This window comes from Onychostruthus taczanowskii, unplaced genomic scaffold (genome assembly GCF_017590055.1).
Source record: "Onychostruthus taczanowskii isolate IOZ18803 unplaced genomic scaffold, ASM1759005v1 scaffold20, whole genome shotgun sequence".
Classification (NCBI taxonomy): Eukaryota; Metazoa; Chordata; class Aves; order Passeriformes; family Passeridae; genus Onychostruthus; species Onychostruthus taczanowskii.
The window spans coordinates 4,672,415-4,687,649 of record NW_024499240.1 but is presented as its reverse complement, the minus strand read 5'-3'; the positions used below and the strand labels follow the sequence as shown (position 1 = coordinate 4,687,649).

The window sequence follows — 15,235 nt, the reverse complement described above, 5'->3', positions numbered from 1 at the left end:
TTGTGCTGTGAAACTGGTAAAAATAAGTGGTGTGTTTTGTGTTTGTTCTTGTTTTTAATGGGGTGGTTGTGTAGAGGGATTGGATGCCGTTTTTTGTTGTGGTTATTTAAACAGAATTTCATCTGTTTATTTTAGAGGTTCCCGAGAACTTTTGGATGACTCTGGCAACAATCTTTCTGCATCAGATTCAGATTCCCCTGTTCCTACTTGCATGCCTTTCTCTTGGTTTGGAGACAGCCACAAAGAGCCTCAGGTTTCAAGTAGCAGTCTGCAGGTTACTCAGAGTGGGCAGGATGGTTGTGAGCATGGTCAAGACAAGAACAGAAGCAAGGTAAAGATGACTAATTTGTGCTTTGAATGTTTAAGTGTTGCATTTTGGTGAAGTACAAATATCAGTGATTAGTGTGTGGAAGCCTAATAACTTAGTCCTTGACCATATCACCTCTTACAAACATTGCTGGAGAAGTTTGAGATACTACAGCGCTTACAAGCAGGAATTGAGTGTTCCTGTTCCCTCCTTCAGTTGAAACATCAGTAGAGGATATTCAGGCTGAAGTAGCATCTAAGGAAGAATCACAGGGCATGCTTTTTCACTGGTTGGTCATGCTAAAAGTAATGCTAGTTTCAGAAAAGCATAGTTTTAAAGGTCTAATCTGTTTTCTAGACTAGTTCATGGAGGAATTGTGCATAAGCAGAGGTCAGCTGTCCAAACAGTTGGCCAGTCAGTTCTTACTGTACTGGAATGTAGGGTTGGAGTACCAGACAGGTGGAGGAAGAGAGTATCCTAATTTTCATTAACAAATATAGTATTAAAAGCCAAGAAACACATCTGTAGAACATTTTCTTCCAGGCTTCTGAGTAGCTTATAATCTAATGATTTAGAGCCTTTTAACCAGGTCTTGTGAGTGAGCTACACAGTTCAGTCTATAACCATAGTTACCATCTTAACAGTTTAAACTATTTGAAAGAAACAGTTTTAGAAACTAAAAGGTGTAATGTGTGTGCTGTCTGAATATTTGGTAAAACCTTTTTCAATTTAACATTGTTCCCAGCAATTTTACTGACTGTATTCTTGTTTCCTTGGATTATGTCAAGTTGAAAATTACAGTTATTGAGTAAGGGGGTTTATTCTTGAGTTTCACACTTTTTCTTCTCATTGGATTGCTAAAATACCCTTTCGTGTTTTGCTTTTCTTCTGTGCTGTTAGAAAGAAATTAATTTTATATCTGGAAGAGTAACTTGTCCAGTTGTGGTCCATGAAGTCGTTGATATTTTGCAGAGATTGCAGATAACAAGATTGCTTTCCATGTTTCCAGATGGCGATTGCACTAAAACGCTGTTGTAATACCTTTTTTTAAATAATTTGTTTGCTAGTGTAAATCTACAGTCCCTGTGATAGTTGTAAATTGTCTGCATACATAGTTTTTAAAAAGTACAGGAAGTGGTTTTAGAACCATACAATCTTTATTATAACACAGGAACTTAATAAGAGTAGGAATTGTTTAATCTCTGAGGTAGAACTGCACTGGGCACTGCACAAAATGCTGCCCAGTGTGCATCGGTCTCGTGTATTTACAGCTCCTGCATTGGTTGCTTCTCTTGGAGCCTGCAAGAGCTTTTGGCCGACATCTTGGCCAAAAGATGTTTCTGTAAATAACCCAACAACTTGGAAGGTATATGCATATTCTTGGATGCAATTTTTGATTAAATAGGAATGTGTGGTTGGTCTCTTAATAGGCTGGTCTCTTGATAGGCTGTAGCTGGTCTCCTAATAGGCTGTAGCAGAGCTATGGAGAGGTGTTTCCTGTGTAGATAAGCAATCATTGACTTTGTCTTTCAAAGTCATTGATTCAGAGGAGCTTGTTGGTCCCCTCTTCATTGCTCCTTTCTATCTGATTTGAATAAGTTTTCTAAGCATAGTAAAAGTCCCACTACTGCATTTCTACTATAAGCACCCATAATGTGCTTAAGCAGCTCTTAAAGTTTTCATATACCTACCATATGCACCTACTTTTGGCAATCAAAAAGTTACAGATGTTACCAGATTGAATGCTCTCTTCCTTTCTACATTGTTCTGAAGTAATAGTCTTCTCTTCTTACTGGACTATACTTCCCAAGATGATTACTGCATCAACCTTCCAGCTGGTTTCTTCCCTACTGGTTTGGGATTTTTTGTTTCCTTCTCATGCTCCAGTATGTAATTGTTGTTTGCTGCTCTCTTCCTTAGTTCCAGTTCCAAACCAGCAGCTGGAAGATTATGCAAGTCTCCAGCTATATTCCTGCTTTGTAAAATGGTAGAAGGCTGATGCCACTGAAGAACAGATTCTCATAGATTCATTAATCATAAAATTATACTTTTCCTCTCCAAAGTCAGGCTGTTTTCACTTTGCAGTGTTTGGGGTCTTTTTGTAAACATGGTATTGTGACAGTGGTTGCTGCTTCAAATGAATGACTAATTGTTGTGGATCTGAACTTTAGGGTTGATAATTACATATGTACAGTAAAAAGGCTTTGGCTTTTTTTTTGCTGTGAAAGGACATTAAAACTAACAAATAAATGTGCTTGACCACTCAGAAGTGAGGCTTGTTACTAAAACAATATAAAAGCAAGGGACAAAGTCATCTCCCCAGAATTCAAGGGAAGAATACTCCTTTTTGTTGATATTAACTCAAAATTTGTAAATAAATATATCATAAATATAGCATTAGCATTTATTCCTTTTATATTTGTAGTATCCCATGTGATCATGTGACAGCATTTCTTTAACAGGAGGTAAAAGTAGAAAGCCTAAAATAAGAACTTTGTCATGTAAAAAATCTCTGTGGAACCAAGTCCCTTGCATTGTGTATAATTTATGTAGTTGTGTTTTAGCATTGATGATGCAAGGAATATAATTATATTCCTCATTACCTGGTTTCTAGTTTTACAAAGTTTGCCTCTGAAAGTTAGTACACTTGAAATGTTTTTATTTTCTTAAAATGGTTCTGAAGTTAGTTTTAAACTTACAGTTTGACAAAGTAGTGAGTCAACTTCTTGATCCTTGTGAAAACAAGAAACACAGGAACTAAAATCCTGTGTGCTTGCAGGAAGTTCTTAAATTAGTCCCTTGGTGTAAATCTGTCCCATTCTCTGATACAATACACATGCATACAGAGTGTTTACACTCATTGGTTTTCCAGAATACTACTTAGCTTCTGTAAGCGTGTGTGGAGTCTTTCATTTTCAGTGCAAGGAAGAACAGTGTGGTATAAACTATACCCTAGTACTTTAAATGGTAGGAAGCATACCTATAAAACCTTTCTGTCCAAATTCTATGCTATTCAAGAGTCAAAAATCTTTCTAACTGGCTCTAAAGGCTTAAAAGGAAATTACTCCTATAAACTGATTAGGAGCAGGGGGAGGAGAAAACATTACAGCTGGTGCTCAGATGCTTTACTTTTGGCTATGTTTTTATTATTGTATCTTTTAGTTTCATTTGTCTGAGTTGTTCTTGATTTTCTCTGTAAAGGTTAGAAAGAGTGAACTGAGGGTATGGCTCAGCCAGTGGGTATGGCTAAAGAAAAGCTCTTAAATAGATTTTCAGCTTGGGTTGAAGTTAATTTGAGAATAGGTTGATGGACAAAGTATTCAGCTGCTTCTAGTAGTAATTTTTACAACTGAAAGACTGAAGAAGACCCTAACATTTAATGTAATTAATAAAATAATCTATATGGTAAACAGAACACAATTTCTCAGTCAAGAAAAGTACTACATGGAGGTAGCAAGAAAATTCAAGTTGTGGGGGATTTATGTTTGTTGTGGTGGTGGTGGCTTTTTTCTTGAGCTTTGGTATGGTGTTTTTTAGATTGAAAATGTGTATCAATAATTTAGAGTATAAGGGAGTGCACTTACCAAACAAAAATAGAATAATCCGGAAAACTGAGAGTTCAAGTGAAATTGAAATCAGAACACAAATACAGAAGTGCTACATGAAGGTTACTGCAAAAATGTGGTTCTCTTATATAAGCATAACTAACTGAAGAAAAGTATCCTTAAGATCAGCTTAATTTAGGATCTCAGGTTATTTATGCACATAGGGATGTGGTATGGCATCCTTACAAAGTGTAATTAGGTGATTAGAGACTTAGAGAACATTAGAGAAAATACTGGTAAATAATTAATTACTGTTTGTAGGCACAAAGAGTAGTGCTGAAACAAATTTTTAGAAAGGCAAAAGTAGGAGCCATGTTTTTGGCAGATTTATTTTTCACTCACTAAAGCAAAATATTTTCAAGGTCGCAATCTGAGTTGGAAATTGAGGGAATCAACAGACGCTACCTTCTGAAACACATTGATAGTGTTTGTGGAGGTTTCAGTTTAATGAAAGTTCATCATGAATAAGTCCAACAAATGCATTTTAAATTGCTTCTCCCACAGTGGGGTATGCCTGTTGAAAAAGTATCTGATGCACTTCCTTGTGTATTCTAACACCATTTCAGGTTGTGACCGATTCTCTGCATAAGTTGCTCTTATTTGGGATATTGCTTTAAATTTGTTACTGCTTTTCTGAATTCAGAAGTTTAACAAAAAAAAAGTCAAATGCTTGATACAGTTAGTACATTTCATACGTGTTCTAAAGGTAACTAAGTCATACTAATTTTTTTAACCAAAAATCAGAATTACTAGAATGTCACCTAATGACCTGCTTTTCCAAGCAGTGAGTTAATAAAACATTATTTCCACTTGTTTGCAGAGTAGAATTGTCATAGATGATACATACCATAGCAAGCCAAGTTGTGAACTTTCAGGGTTAGTGACAGAACCAAATCTGTCAGGTCGTTCACACACTTTAACCTTCTCTTCAAATGAGGTGAGTTTCAAAGTGTGTATATGTGTGTTGTTGATGTTGTTGTTCACACTACAGCATGTTTAATAGAAACAGATGTGTGTGATGTGAAACTAGATGCTGTTCCATATTTGAATGTTGAAGAGCACTTTAAAGAAGTTGTTAAATGAGTTAAGGACATGCACTAGTGCATGTGTGCTCTGTGTGCTCTGATCCTAGTTGTACCATAAAAATCTGAATGAACTCACTGATCAAATCAAAGTTTTTAGTTTTAAATATAACGCTGTTCTGTTCCACTAATTTAATGCAACTTCCTGGATGAATGAAAGCTGCAAGATTTTTGACCTTGCCTTCACATCTTGTGCAGGTTTGTTTTACGGTAAAATTTCATCTCAATAAAAACAAAAAAAAAAAGGAAAAAAAAAAAAAAAAAGGAAAAAAGTCAGAACATGATGGTTCTGATATATAGGTAGAAATTAGACACCTGAAAGTGTGTTCATTCCCCTGGAGAACTAATTCCTTTGGCTACAGCTGAAACCCAAAGTCCACACTTTGGTAGCATTCTGAGATCCTGTCTCATTTGGTGTTTGACTGATGGACATCTTAATAAATTAAATCCCTTAGTTTAGGAAAACTCATTAAAAACAGAACATCGTTATCTTATGTAAAATGAATTTTTTCAAGAGGGCTTGCCAGACTGGTAGTTCATGAATGTGATGGTATTTTTATCAGCTGTCTTAAGTCAGTCATCAGTGAAAATCCTATAATATCCCAGTAATATGTAGAAACTCAGCCCAGTCTTACAGACAATGTTATGAATTCCCTGACATAAAAATCTGAGGTGTCATAAATCAAATAACTAGTTTACAGGTTGCAGTAGTGGATTACGTTTTTGCAGGGCTTTTTTGGAGATAACAGTCTTAGATCTAATGAAAACCAAAGGAACTCCAGTTAATAATCTATCTTTGCTAGCTCTCATTGCGGTTTTTTGAATGGAATATGTGTTTCTAATACTTCCAAGGAGTACAAATTGTAAGGTTTTATGAAAGATATCTTCTCAAGTATTGTTCTTCAATCAGTGTTACAAACTTTCAGTAATCTTTGGATACTAAAACTAAAATTAAAGCAGTTTATTACTAATTTTCAATGTGTAAAGTGATGATTTAAGCCTCTTTTTGTTATAGATGAGTTCCAGTGTTCTGTCAAGTTCATATGTTGCTTATTGTCCTGCTTTTGCATGACCAGTGAAAGCTGTTTGTATCTTTTCAATAATTACATTGAGTATCAAGGATCTACTCTGAGGAAAACAAGGAACAAACTGAACTGTTTCCTCATTTGGAAAGCAGTATGTGTGAAGAAAAATACATAGTTCTATTCTTAGGGGTTTTTTAAAGTTTGTAGTCTAGGTCTGGGAAAAGTAATCAATCTTACAGCAGTTTAGGGTATTTCAGATCACAGAATTGATGAGGTTGGAAAAGACCTCCAAGATCATCAAGTCCAGCCTATGACTGGACACCACCTTGAACACCACCTTGTCAACTGGACCATGGCACTGAATGCCATGTTCAGTCTTTTCCTTAAACACCTCCAGGGACAGTGACTCCACCACCTCCCTGGGCAGTCCATTCCAATGTTTTATCAGCCTTTCTGTGAAGAAATTCTTCCTGATGTTCAACCTGAATCTTACCTGGCAAGCTGAAGACTATGTCCTCTTGTCACTGGGTGCCTGGGAGAAGAGCCTGCCCCTCACCTGGCTACACCCTCCTTCCAGCAAGCTGTAGAGAGTGATAAGGTCCCCTTGAGTATCCTCCAGGCTAAACAGCCCCAGCTCCCTCAGCTGCTCCTCATGGGATTTGTGCTCCACAACCGTCACCAGCTTCACTGCTTTTCTCTGGACCTCTTCCAGCACCTCAATGTCCTTTCTGAACAGAGGGGCCCAGAACTGGACACAGCACCTGAGGTGTGACCTCACCAGTGCCCAGTACATGACAATCACTGTCCTGGTCCATCTGGTCACACTGTTTCTGATACAGGCTGGGATGCCATTGGCTTTCTTGGCCACTTGGCCACACGCTGGCTCATGTTCAGCTGCTATTGACCAGCACCCCCCAGCCCTTTCCCACTGGGCCACTTTCCAGCCACTCTGCCCCCAGCCTGTAGCACTGCATGGTGTTGTTTTGGCCAGTTTGTAGGACACTGCACTTGGTCATGTTGAACCTCATGCTTTTTGTCTGGCCCATCGATCCAGCCTGTCCAGGTCCCTCCGCAGGCTTTCCTGCCCTTCAACAGATCGACACTGTCACCTAACTTGGTGTTGTCCACGAATTTACTCAGGGTACACTCAATCCCTTCATTCAAATCACCAAAAAAGATACTGAACAGGATCCTTAAATTAAGCTTTTACTAATTTCTGCCTGATGGTTGTTGTCCAGACAGGTTCATAAGTATGCAGCAGGAGTCGTGCTAGCCAGTGTAACTCCAGCTTTCAGAGGAGTGGGCTGTTGCACGTTGCCTTATAAATCCTGGAGTTGTTGGGAAACTGGAGATGGAAACACCTCTTAGACACCTAGCTAGGGGCAGCGCTGAGGAGTCTGCCTCTGCTGGACAGGTGCTCGCAGGCAGTTTGGGCACATGACTGCCTGGTGGGAGTTCAGGTGTTGGTAGCCAGCTGGTTAGATCAGAGGCACTTCACTCACAGATGGTTAGCAAGCTAGCTGGGTAATCCTGCTAATGTCCCCAGTATGTTAAATGGTGTGATGGCAGTGGTGTTCTCTTGGGCTTTATATTTTTATCTCTAGAGCCTTTATTTGCTTTCTAGGTCACATGCATTTTTATGCAGTCACATGCATTTTTATGCAGAAGCACATGGCTTTCTCATGCTTCCACACCTTAGAAGTAGTTTTAGTTCTCCTTTCTGAATTTGCAGCTGATCTCTTTCTTGTGTGTAGTGGCTGTTTTGAAGACTCTTAACTTCGGTGCACAAACACAGCTTGGCATGTTCCTTCTGTCTCTGAATGGACATTTGAGAAAAAAATGATGCAGAGGTATTATTTAATGACCAATAATCCTTACTCAAAAACTGGTGTTTTTCATCTTATTCTTCTACAGTTTTCACTTTCCTGTATTCTTCAAAAGTCACAGGTGCTTTCCCTAGTGTAGTAGTGAAAAATTCAAATTTTATAGTATTAAATGTCTGTGAGAAGATGATGTCTGTGTCTTAACACAGATTCAGATGTTGCTACAACTTCTGGTTTTGGGGTTCTGTCTTGTGAAATAGAAGGAGTTTGTTAACAATTGATGATGCTGAAGCTGCAATTTGTAGCTAAGCCTGGAGACTCCTCCATAGTGCAGTCTGTTAGATGCTCTAATCTGTGCTGCTTGGACAAACTGGTTTAGAGAGCCCTCAAGATTCCATCAGGGGACAGCAATTCTCTGACAAAATGAAAGAATCGGAGTCCCTTTCTTTCCTTGACAAGAATACATCTTCAAGTACTTACAATCTGAAATTACAGAAGGGAAGTTCTTACATGGCTTGCACAGATTCAGCAAATCTAGAGTGAGTTCTAACTGGAATAAAACACTTCACACATTTTTTCATATAAAGGAGATATATAGATACACATACCCCCCCACACCTCAAATGATAAAAGTACATACATATATTAAAAATATATATATAATTAAATATTTTTTAGTATTTCTTGTGGCTGATAGAGGACACCTGAGATACAGGTCCAACTTAAAATGCAAAGTGTTTCCCCTTTTTTATGTACTGTTCATGAACACTTGCCAGCATGAGACAAAGTTGCCAATATATTTTTTTATTGCAATATCAGGTTGGGGAGTACTGTTATGTACAATTATGTAAAATAAACGTGCATTTTTAAATTCACCTGGTAATTTATCCAACTAATCTTCTCTGTACAAAGCATCTCAAGCTTGATAGCTTGAATAGAAGATTCAGTGCTCCAGTTGTCTTGATACAGATGCTGTACAGAGCACTTCAAGCCAATCCTCTTCTAGAGCCCTTTGCTGTTATTTTATGCAAATTGCTATTCTTCTTTTGCACATCAGTAAGGCAGATGTATTTGCACTTGTTACATCTACATAAGCATTTTGATTTGGATAAGGAGTTCATTTTTGAAATAAATATTCTGATTGTTGCCACGTCCTTACTTTGATTTATCTCAGAAATCAAATCAGATGTGCTCCAGCAGGTCCTGCTACGTTCCAGCTGCTAGTGGCCATTGAGTCTTTGTGATCAGACTCAGGCTATTTGGAAGTGAAAATCCTTTGAAATGCTTGTAGTGTGGATTTTCAGACCTCAACACAAACTGTTTGGCCCTACAAAATCATTCCTATTTTTATGCATTGCTTCTTAATGTAGCCACTGTCCCTTGTTTCACAGACCAGGGAAAGCAAAACCATTTCAAATTATGTGTAGTCCTTCACTACACTGGAAATTTGAAAATTCTGTATTTCCCCTCATACGTGTCTTCCATACTCCGTGGTCAGATCCATTGTGTGATATGATCAGATCATGTGGCAGACCTACATCTCACTGTCTTTGACTTGTAATCACCACAATAATTTTGTTACATCAATCAACTCTCCCAAATATTCCAACAAATAAGCTGGATTTTGTGAGATCCCTTTGGCTGGCAGCTGTAGTTCACCTGCGACTTAACAGGGTCATCTCTCAAATCCATAGTTAGAAAACTCCTTTTTTCCACGTTTTCTGTTCACAAATGCATGTAAGGCCTGCTGGAAAAGGGGAGCATGTTTTCTGCTATTTGCAAATATCTTGGATGAGCTGTCTGCAAGTCTAATGCAGCCTGTACTCAGTCATGAGCTGGTGAGAGATGATTCTGGATAAAACTTCAGTTAACTGATGTTACTGATTCAAGTACCACAGTGGATTTTCTTCTCTACAGACACTGAGCTCTGTTGTGTAGCTTTTCTTTTGTGATGAAGTGACAGTGCTTCAGGACAAACAGCAGTACCTTTTCCCCTCAGAAGCCAAATGAAATTGAAGCAGGGTGCCTCAAAAGCTCTGTGAGCTGGCAAAGTGTATTTTCAGTGGAAGTCTGCAAGCTGCTTTCTTAAATGGTCATCTTCTATTTGGGCAGACCTTTTAAAATGTCGATGTAATAGCATTAGTTCAAAGAACAAACAGTCTTCTCTTTACAAATGTACAAAATGTAACAAAACTATACCTAGAACACTCACCAGATTTACTGGCTACTAGAATTGCTTTTATTTTGAATTTCCATCACTTAACAATAATAATAGAGTTGAAGTGCTTGATAATTCTTCATACAGTGTAAGGTAGCATCTAACATTAAGATTGAGCTACCTTAACCAGCTAACTGAGGAAGTGTGTTCATTGTTTGGATAGGTCCAGTTTACCATTTATGTTCTCTGTTTCTGACTTTGTGTTGTATGGTGAAGTGTCTTGTTTATAGTAAATTAGGCAAACTGATCTCAAGAACTTTATTTTTGGAGTAGAGCATGTGTAAAAATGCACTTTGTTAACCAAACTCAACTGACAACTGGAATTCAACATACAGTCAAGTAAAATGTTGCTTATGGTGACTTTTCTCAATCGGTTAGGCACTGGACGATGAATTTACAACAACAGGAAAGCAAAATCAATGGCACAGCAGACCTATTTCTGAATGGACCACCCAGCAAGTATGCCACTGGTTGATGGGAATGAACATGGAGCAGTATATTACAGAGTTCACAGCCATGAATGTAGATGGACAGCAGTTGATGCAGCTCGACAGTGAGAAGTTGAAGGTATGTGTACAACATGGGATGGATTTGTAACTGTATAGGTTTCACTCTTATTTAGACATATTTTTAACCTACAACGTTCAGTTTCCTGGTTCTCTGGCTTTTTAAGGGACAGAGTTATTTGCTGTTGTTATTTTATTTTGAGTTGCTTTTGAAATACTTGGAGCCTGTATAGTTAAGTGGTAATTAGTAATTGATTGTAGAACTAAAGGCTATTTATGGCCAGAAAAACAACAAATATTGCTTTCTCGAGGAAATGAAGGAAGCATATATCTATCACCAATCTCAACATAAGGTCATACCAAAACAAGTTCTGGCCAATTGAAATAGAATTGCAGAATCCAGTTTTAGAAATCTGTTTGTTCAACCTTTCCTCTTCAAATAGGAAGGCTGAAATCCTATTTGGTGACACTTTAAACGTTTCAAGTTTTTACTCCTCCTGAAAATACGTACTGGAATATTTTGAGTCTTTTCTTGCCATTTTACACCTGGAAGCTGCAGTATATATGTATCCCTTATAGTTCTGGTAAATTCCTGCAGTTTTTCTTTCTTGTTAGATTATGAGACTGCATTATGGACAGGCAAGATGTGCAGCTAGAAGAGGTTCATTGGTCTGCTCTGGCGTAAGGCAAATTATTATTCATGATCAATAGCAGAATTTGATGGGCTTAGGGGGAAAAAAGGTGTTAACAGCTTCAGTCTCCAAAATATGCCTGCATTTTAAATAGACCTGCAACACGAAATGTCCTGTATTTTATACAATTTCGTGGGCACAGAGGAAATACCGGTGTCTGGCCTGTCAAATGCCAGCCTCCAGCTGAGAACCGTGAGCTGAAGCCCGGAGCCCAGCGCGCTCCTGGCGCCCTTGGGCTGACGGAATCGCGTGCTGCCACCTGCCGCTCGCAAATGGAAGTGTGCCGTCCGCTTCTGAGCCGCCTCTTACAGCGCGCCTTAAAATCCTTCGAATTAAGGAGCTGTTACCGAGTGAAAATTCCTCGTGTATAAAAAGAGCTAGAAAAATATCTGGAGACTAATACCAATGATGTTATTTTCTGGAAATTCTCAGGGGTTTACGTGTTTGTAAAATGCAACACAAAATTGTTATTTCACAACTGAAGAGCTGGCCTTGGTTTTCTTACCTACCTTGTTACCCAAATGATTATTTGCAATGTTTTTGGGGCCTTAAGTCTTACTTTTCAAATAAACAGACTATCTTGTCACAAAGGGAATAACACTTTCTTTTATTGTTAAAGTACAAGCATTGTTAGGAGTGCTGTTGAAAAAAATTACTGATGAGGTTTTGTTTTGTTTTCCTCCTCCAAAGGCTTTGGGAGTTTCCAGTCAAAATGACAGATCGACAATAAAGAAAAAAATTAAGGATATTAAAAAAACACAGGAAAAACTGGAAAAGCAGAAGGAAAAGGTTCAAAAGAAGGAGAAAGAGGTTCGCAAGACTGGCAGAGTTGTGGCCACTCTTGAATCAAGCTGCTAAAATGACCATTTTATTTTAGTGCAGACTTGCCTAATCTTGAGGAAGTTCAGCAGATTTGTATATAATTGTACAATTGAGGGAGGAGGGAAAGTGCAACAGTTCAACGTGGTAGGTGGTTTTTTACTTTTTAATTGTGGTCCCTCCCCATTACAGCCCAATAAAATGAAATAATGTTTTCAGTATTTTTATTTCTAGTTGACTCTGCCTGTACTAATGGACAATAATTTAACTTTCTGCCTTAAGTAATATTTCTGCTTCTAAGGTGTCATATGCCCTTTTCATTGAAATTGATGTTTGTGAAAAGTAGAATACTGTATTAAAAATCATTCCAGTATTAGTCAACTAGCATTTGATAGAGTTGAAGGTGATAGAGGGACAATAGAAAAATCCTGCCAACAAATTCAGTCTGTGACAGTCTGTTTATCTGTTGCCACTAAAGATGTATAGTAAAAAATTAAGTTTAAGAAATGGTAATGTCAAATTAATTTAAAAAGAAAGCATGTATTTCGAATTTAGGATTATTTTAATTCTTTTACTTCCAGAACTTCATTCGAAGTTCACTTTAGTAGCACATAGTTTTTGAATTCTATGTGTTGCAATTTATTGAGAAAATAACAAGAAATACTCAGTAGTTTTCACAAACTACATATCCTAAGCATAATACTAAGTTTTCTGTACACTACCCATATGGTGTTGGGACAAGGTTTAAGCCTATAAATAAGATCCTTTTTAACCTATTTTTCCTAAATAATACATAGTTTTATAGATTTATGCTATGAATAAGATCAATTTGCAATACATGTATTTCTCTTTTCTAAATGCAACAAGATTTTTTGCGGACCAAATTTATATATTTGCTAATTTTAAACAATACTGTTTTTCAGACTTAAAATACTGAGGGAAGAATTGTAGGAAAAATGATCACTGACGCCCTGGGTTTCTACCTTGTATTTAAATGTTCAGTTGTAGACTACAGATTGATTATTTCTCTTTAAAGGAGGATTTGATTCTTGAAATAGCTTAGAAAATGACTTGGTGTTTTGTATATTTACATACTATTTTCTAGAGATACTACAAGAGCACTTCCTTAATTTAGATTATTCCAGAAACATAGACTAGATTAAATACCAGTTCCACCCTAGAATGGACTGGAACAAAACTTACATAGTTCGTTTATGTGGACCAAGTTCTCCTTTAAATCTATGGACTGTTTTTCATTTCCATTAAATGAATGAACTTCACTGTTGGTGTTTCACATTTATTATTTTTTTGTATAAATGTCTTAAGAATTTCAGCAAAAGGACTCTGTGGAAATGCTTCTGCACACTAAGCATTTCCAAAATAAAGTTTGAAAATCTTGGTAATAAACACTTTTTAAAAGATATTATATTTCAGTTTTATGCATCCTGTGGTCAAGATTTAACTTATTTACTTTGTTTACAGTAGCTTTGAGTTATATGCCAAACTTACAGACCTTGAACCAAAGAGGAATGCTGCCCTACTGGTGAAAGAGAAAGGAATTAGAAGTATGGAATCATCAAATGCTCAGGATCTCCCATGTAAAACCACCATTTAATTAATTCAAGAAAGTTGAGTGTTTTCACACTAGCACACTAGAATATTGCTAGAACCCCAGTATTACCTATTTTCTTTAAGAATACTGTTGCACCCTGGGAAGAGTTTTCTCCTGAAAGAGACTAGTGGAAATGATGGTTTCAGAGGTTGCCTGGTGTGCAGAGCTGTTACAGGTAAGGAGGGGCCACAGCAGGGATGGTAAACTCCCCTGGCACCCAAGCATGAGAACTCTGATTATCAGAGCCCACACTGTTTAACATCTGGCTGATGTTGAACAAGAAGGCTGGATGCACTGAACAAGCTCAGTACCAAACTACACGGTCACCCAAAAAAGTTTCATTTTCACAATAGTTTTAATGAATAAATGCAGCAATTATTCCAAAAAAATAACACAAACCAATATTAACTTTACAGTGCAACACTGTGCTAATTTGTATACAAAACTATTAATCTCAGCATTTTGATAGTATACTACTTTTCTGTAGTGATTCACTTCAACTTAACCAGTGTGCTCGCAATGACTTCAGTATAGTAATGAAAATACTAAACACAAAAGTTGTCTTCTGCACTTCTATTTAAAGCAAAAGTTATCCAAGATCAAATTTTTAACTAGGATTAAATATTGTAAATCAAAACATAGTGCACTTGTGTTTTCACCACAATCATTTGGGGTCGCAGGCAAAGGTAACTACAAATATAATTATACAGCAAGGTGCTCTGGTAATCAGAATTCAGTTGGTAGTTAGCTGAGAACATGAAGGAGACTTTATTACAGTAATATCTAAAATACTTAATAGACTTTGTAGAAAACAAACTGTTAGCTTTTCTTCAGAAATACCACTCGTAGTTGTCCGATGTTACTAAAGTCATCTGAGTTAGTTAAAAGATTTAAAGGCTAGAATGCTCAGCTTCAGACCTGATTTTTTAAAAGCCCTTGCTGTAACTTTTGGCTTCAGTTTAGCAAAAGCAATAGCTGCAAGCGTCCATTCCAGCATTTATACAGGCCCCATTTCACACTAGGTGGCATTTCTCACATCATGTTGCAGGGCCAAAGAGAACAGCTCTGTTCTCCTCACTTGTAGCCCTGCACATTGAAAGGTGTGCTAGTTATCGACTCACATCCTTGTAAGGAAGAACAGGGGCTTCAAGGTGCCCACAAGCTTGAGTGGAGTAGGTAACCCTGCTGATCTGGTGGCAATTAAGACACAATAATCCTCCCTCAGACTGTTAGTTTAACTGCATACAGCCCAGTATGCATACTAACAGTATGCAGTATGCACTTCTATTAAAGTTATCTACATTAGCTTAACCAGGGTATAAAACCATTTTGTTGTTTTGCAGAACTTCGCTAGGGAGGTAGCTGGTGATAAATCTTGAATCTTGCTCAGCTACAACTAGAGTAGCATGACTTCAATTTCCAACATCCTACCTATCCCCCTCACTTGTGGTATCTCACCTTCTGCTCTGCACAGACATAGTAAAAAAGCAAAAGCTAGGCTTATTGTTTCTGAGATGGATTATGCATGTCTGCTGCAGAACAAAAC

At 37.5% G+C, this 15,235-nt stretch overlaps 1 protein-coding gene across 2 annotated transcripts in view; it reads left to right on the top strand.

Annotated features, from left to right (window-relative positions):
• The window catches only part of LOC121335352 (neurabin-1-like), a 40,545-nt gene extending 27,047 nt beyond the window's left edge, over positions 1-13,498 (top strand). Inside the window, exons 16-19 of one of the 2 annotated variants that reach the window (XM_041403382.1) lie at positions 136-331; positions 4,733-4,849; positions 10,439-10,627; positions 11,949-13,498. In XM_041403382.1, coding sequence (XP_041259316.1) covers positions 136-331; positions 4,733-4,849; positions 10,439-10,627; positions 11,949-12,116 — 670 coding nt within the window. In that variant the 3' untranslated portion in view covers positions 12,117-13,498. The remainder of the gene's footprint in view (positions 1-135; positions 332-4,732; positions 4,850-10,438; positions 10,628-11,948) is intronic. The other variant, XM_041403383.1, reaches the window with a different exon arrangement.
• Positions 13,499-15,235: the final 1,737 nt, after the last annotated feature.